General features: G+C 36.4%; 1 protein-coding gene across 1 annotated transcript in view; it reads right to left on the bottom strand.

Moving 5' to 3' along the window:
- Positions 1 to 2,906: 2,906 nt before the first annotated feature.
- Positions 2,907 to 6,142, bottom strand: part of NUDT12 (nudix hydrolase 12) — a 68,919-nt gene continuing 65,683 nt past the window's right edge. The window contains exon 12 of the mRNA XM_058167051.1: positions 2,907 to 3,411. Coding sequence (XP_058023034.1) covers positions 3,336 to 3,411 — 76 coding nt within the window. The 3' untranslated portion in view covers positions 2,907 to 3,335. The remainder of the gene's footprint in view (positions 3,412 to 6,142) is intronic.

Below are 6,142 nucleotides of genomic sequence, written 5' to 3'. Positions count from 1 at the left end.
CAAGTTGATTACATATTTCCAGTTTTAAAGTCGTATTTTCCATCTTCTTCCACAGTTGTTCTATAGGCACAATCTGTGAGGAAGTGATGGCTGAGCTGGTCAAGAGCTAGGTAGATGGCCAGTTTTGGGCTCCTATGGGCATGTCCCTCCTCTCCCAACCTTAAGACACTCCTTTCCAGGACTTCCATTGCAGGAAGAGGTGAAAGGCTCAGAGAGGGCACTTTTCCCATTGTATGTCAGGTCTCTGTCTGCACCGAACAGCTAGGTGAAATTTGAAACTATGGTGTTTAATCAGTCAATTCTCTGTTTACATTTCTCTTGTCATTCTTTCCCACTTCTGATAACCTGGATAGTTGGAAGGTCTCCAAATTCAATAAATTTAATAAAGCCTGATGGGTAGTTTGCCCTTGCCCTGCACTAAATCAATTGAAAAATGCCCATTTCACCAGTGGTGGATTTCAAATTTTTTTACTACATGTTCTTTGGGTGAGGCTTGGTGGGCGTAGCATGGCTTGGTGGACATGGCTTAGTGGGCATGGCAGGGGAAGGATACTGTAAAATCACCATTTCCTCCCAATCAGCTGGGACTTGGGAGGCAGAAAATAGATGGGGGCGGGGTCAGTCAGAATTTTTACTACCAGTTCTCTGAACTACTCAAAATTTCTGCTACCGGCTCTGCAGAACTGGTCAGAACCTGCTGAAACCCACCTTTGCATTCCACATGTTCTACAAGGTAACTTTTGATACACAGCAATAGAAAATTGCCTATTAATTGCTTTAAAGACACCTATAAAATAAGTCTGGAAACACCGAGTACCTTTAATCTTCAGTGTAAGAAAGTGAAGTTGCATCTTTATAAGCTTTAATAATTAAGGTAAACAGCAGAAAGGAAGACAAGATTTGGGCTATAGAAAGTTTAAATGAATTAAGAGCTCAGAAAACATTGGAATATTGAACTCTGGGTATTAAGACTTTGAAATTAATTTGGAATAATCAATGCTTTCTTGTGGGAGAGAAAAATGTTTTTGACAAGACAAGCAACTTATAATGGCATGCAGAAAATTTTTTGAGGAACTGCATTGCGACTTTGAATCAATAATATCAGCTGTGTTATGTCTTCTTGAAAACAGTCTGTTCCTAGAAGATGTTAGAGAAAAAGATGTGCAATAAAGTCCATCTAAAACAATGTGAATAAGAATTTGAACAAGAATTTGCCATTAGACATTAAAAAAATGGATGAGGAATTAAGAATTAAGGAAATATAATGATAATCCCAGAGATCAATCAGAATAATTTCCTTTGCTGGACCCACAAAAGTTTTTAAAGTATTGAAGAAATTCAAAACAAGAATCATCAATCATCTGAATGGATTATAGAGCAAAATATGTTAAAGGACCACAAAGTTGGTTAATTTAATCAGGTTTAAAATGGGGACAAGTTATTGTGAGTGGCTCTTTTTGGATTTTCTGACATCTGGACTGGAATAATGTTCTGTATAGATTTGTTTTCGGTTAACAAGGTTTTTTCCCCTACAGTTACTTTATGAATCCTAATCTGAAAACATTTAAATTGGATTTATATCTGCCCTTTAAGCTGAATAATGTTTGTGAGCTTGTTCTCTTTAAAGGAGAAATTATCCTTCTTTGTCATGTTAAATTTTATTGTTCATACTAGAATTTTGGAACTATTTATGCCTTTTAAATGTAGATTTGCTTATAGTTATATATAGTTATAGTAGAGTTGAGATATAGAATGTTTATTACAATAAATATTACCATGGGACATATTGTTATTTGGGGTGGTTCTCTTTGGACCTGTTGATATCTGGAATGGAAAAATGTTATGTATTGCATTTTAAACCTTTTCTTACAGTTACTTTATGTATTTTAATCTGACAGGATTTAAACTGACTTTGTACTTAATTGTCTTTCCATTTAAAGTAAGACATCTTTGTGAGATCGTTCTCTTTAAAGGAGAGAAAACCTTTAAATCTTTTAAATCTTTAAAGGAGAGAAAACCCCATTCCTAAGAGGTCTGTAAGGGGCGTGCATAAGAGCACCAGCATGCCTACCATCCCTGTCCTAATGTTTCCTCTATTCGTATTTATTTTAGGTATTCAATTCATGCTTATACTTATATATATTACCTAATATGTTCTTAACAAATAAAAAAAATAAAAAAAAAATAAATTTTAGTCTTTTGTTCACACTAGGATCTCCAGACCATTTTATGACTTTTAAATATACTTATAGCTAAAATTAAGATGTGCAATGTTTAATTTTATATATGTTAACTAATGTTATTTTAGCAATCTTGTGGAGCTTTTTGCTGATTCTGGATTGGAGCATATGTTATTCATTGGATTTGCCTTCAGTCAAGAGATGACTTATGGGTGAGGAGCTTTATATCTGTTAAGTAAGAGGAGGTGAAGAGATAGTAAAATTGTTTGTGATGAGGTGGAAATTTGCTTTCTTATTATTTTCCCCGTCTTTTTTATTTTCTTCTTTTGTATTTGCTTTCTTGCACCTTTCTAGTTTTCTCTTTTAGTTTGTATTATTTTTTTACTAATGTAATTAAAATTTTAATAAAATTATTTAAAAAAACAGAAGGAGTGGAAAATGGCAGACGATCCCTTTTTCTTCTCATGTTACATACAGCCTGAAGGCAGGGGCTAAAAGAAAGAACCAACAGCTGAGCTATCTTCTACTCAAGCAACCTTTGGATACATCCCCAAACATTAAAACTATCCCTTATGATTTCATCAGAATTTGGAGGAAACTGTGAAGAGAGCATACCATCCCACCATTGTGAGAAATATCAGATGTTACAAGTAACAAGAAATACCTATAATTAAGTCAGCAGCACTGCATGAGCACAAAATTACATGCTACTATTTATAACAACTATTGTCCCATGAGCACACTAAAAACTCTAGGGGTTATTATTCAGGAAAATTTCATTTTAATCCCCTAAAAGGAAATGACAACTCCAAGGAGAAACTAGCAAGCCTCCTCAGAGAATTAAGTTTTTAACAGTGAAAATGAGAGCATAACAAGTTGTATACAAATTATACAGATACTCAATGGGTTGTCTCAAATAATGAAAGAGAAAATGCTGAAATAAAGGAATATCTGAAACTACAGTCTTTAATTCATTATATTTCAAAAAATAATAATAATCAACAAATAGAGGGTTTGCTACTCATGGGATCCCAGGACACGATCAAGAATTTATGCCAGCAGCTACGTTCATGTTCTGAAAATTCATAACAAAAGCCTCTAGCAGTATTGTACAGAAGTCTCAGTTTTCTTTTCACATTGTACTTCTTAAAGCAATCAATGCATGAAGTCTTCTGTGGCCTTGTTCCAAGGGAGCCATTTACTGACTGAAGCTCGCAAGGCACTGATCCATCTGGAAAAAAGGACAAGCCAAAGCTGATTAATTGAATTGACTTTTATCTAACTGCAAATTAAAACATACGTAATTACAACATAGTAAATTAGATATCAAACATACCTTTAAAAAAAAACCCTGTATTACCAAGAACAGAGGTTCGCCATCTTGGCAACTTTAAGATGTGTGGACTTCAGTTCCCCAGTCAGGAATTCTGGGAGTTGAAGTTCACACATCTTAAGTTGGCAAGGTTGGGAATTCTTGACCTAGAATTTCAAAATGCGTCATATCTATTTGTTACCATCACACTTCATTCTTTGGATCAATTTACAGAAAGTAGCTAACCTTTGCAAAGATTGCACAAGTTGCATATTTTTACTTACTGGTACTATAGATATCTGCCTTACCTTGAAAATACATAAGCATTAATACATTTGAGCCAAGAGATGAAAAAATCCTCCTGCTCTTTCAGAGCTGGCTGTACCTTAGCTTGCTTAAATGATTATTCACTTGACTAAATATTTTTTTTAAAAAAATCATCTGAGTTGATGGGTTGAATCCAGATTAAGTCAAGCTTAGTATAAACCCATTTAAATCCACAATATGTAAATTATTTTAATTGGGTCTATGCCAACTAAATGTGGCTAAAGCTGGATTCAGTTGACTGTGTGAAAGACTTCTCAAGGGTATAGCTATCTGTATCATGAGACACACATCCCTTTTAAAGATTAATATATATTCAGGTTTATTATGCTAGCCTTTGCTATCACAACAACTCCAAAATCCCTAGTAAACCTCTTCTAGCATTGATTGAAGGGAACTGAAATCTAACTAATGCAGCCTGTTATTAACAGCAACTGCCTGCAATATTGCAGGTTCAAGTCCCACCAGGCCCAAGGTTGACTCAGGCTTCCATGCTTTATAAGGTAGGTAAAATGAGGACCCAGATTGTTGGGGGGCAATAAGTTGACTTTGTATATAGTATACAAATGGATGAAGACTATTGCCTGACATAGTGTAAGCCGCCCTGAGTCTTCGGAGAAGGGCGGGATATAAATGCAAATTAAAAAAAAAAGAAAGACTACTCTATACAGATATGCTATGAAAGCATAAAGGGGCAAGATCAGTGGTGAAATCCAATTTTTTTTTACTACCGGTTCTGTGGGCATGGCTTGATGGGCGTGGTGTGGCTTGGTGGACGTGGCTTGGTGGGCATGGCAGGGAAAGGATATTGCAAAATCTCCATTCCCTCCCCACTCCAGGGAAAGCATATTGCAAAATCTCCATTCCCACCCCACTCTAGGGCCAGCCAGAGGTGGTATTTGCTGGTTCTCCGAACTGCTCAAAATTTCTGCTTCTGGTTCTCTAGAATCTGTCAGAACCTGCTGGATTTCACCCCTGGGCAAGATAATGTTTTGGGGTGCAGTGAACAGAGGAATATTACAAAGTGGGCTTGGTTTTGTTATAGTTTGGCTTAGTTTTCATGACTCTGACTCAAACAGGATAAACAAGTGTTCTTCTGTCCTTGAGTCATTTCTGAGTACATATATGTGAAAAAGAAATTTGGGGGTCACATTGTCACTTGGATCTAAGGTTGTCCAGCCTGGCTTAAGAATTTCTCCAGGAAAACCTAGGTCATAATCAGTTTATTAATCTTTAATACCTTGTAGGATCTTTGCTTTGAAGAACATATCTAATCATTTGCAGATCTCCTAGCATTTCTATGAATGTATCCTAGACTACTTAATATTTGAAAGGCATCTTTTGGGTTTTTTTTTCCACAAAGAGCTTACATTTCTTCATTTGTTCTTGGACTTGATCCAAAGTTACCATTTACCCAGGCAGAACTTTAAAAGAAGACTGTGCTGTGGAACTATTAAATTACATTTTGTCAGCAGATTTGACTGCACTCTCTTAGCACTTCTACTTTTTCAATGTTAAATGTTAGATTAAAATACATGGATAATAGAAACTCAATTACTGCTATTGTACACAGTAACTTGCTGAATTTATTTGCAATTCGATATTATATAAGATACTTCTTTGCATTGCACAACATGAAGGATACGCCTAATAATTGTTTATACATATGTTCTATAGAGAGAAAGATCTTTAAAACCCATTTTATATAAATACATAAAATCTGTCAGTTGTGGATAATGCCTCTATTCGATGAAGTGAGTTGTAGCCCATGACAACTACAAAAATTATTTTTAAAGACCAACGTTATTCATTTTCATATAAGTATGAATATTCATATTTTTATTTGAAAACAATTAGAGCTCCCTTTTAAATAATTATGCTTTTCCATTATTTATCCCTGCCTCCATATTTGTAAGAGAGATATAGTAATAGTATTCATACTTTGAGAGCCAATTATTTTTAGTCGTCAAGGCACCAGACTGGAACTGGAAAGATTGTGGGTTCTAGCAGGGGTGGACTGCTGGGGGTTCACAGGAGTTTAGGAGAACCTCTAGCTAAGATTCTGTGCAGTTTGGAGAACCCCCAATTCCCACTCCTGGCTGGCCCCAATCACCCGACCCCGCTCCTCCCAGGAGTCCCCACATGACCTGTTTTGGATGCAGGTAAGTGCAGGACATGTGCAGAGGCTTGGGGAGGGTGAAAAACGGGCCTACTGAAAGTTCAGGAAGGCTGGAAATGGGCCCACCTCTGGAGGCTAGAGGAAAGCCTCTGGAGCCTGGGGAGGACAAAAACACCCCCCCACCATGGTGCAGAAGGCCCACTAGGT

Source organism: Ahaetulla prasina, chromosome 2 (assembly GCF_028640845.1).
Source record: "Ahaetulla prasina isolate Xishuangbanna chromosome 2, ASM2864084v1, whole genome shotgun sequence".
Taxonomy (NCBI): Eukaryota; Metazoa; Chordata; class Lepidosauria; order Squamata; family Colubridae; genus Ahaetulla; species Ahaetulla prasina.
This window is presented reverse-complemented; position numbering and strand designations above follow the sequence as displayed.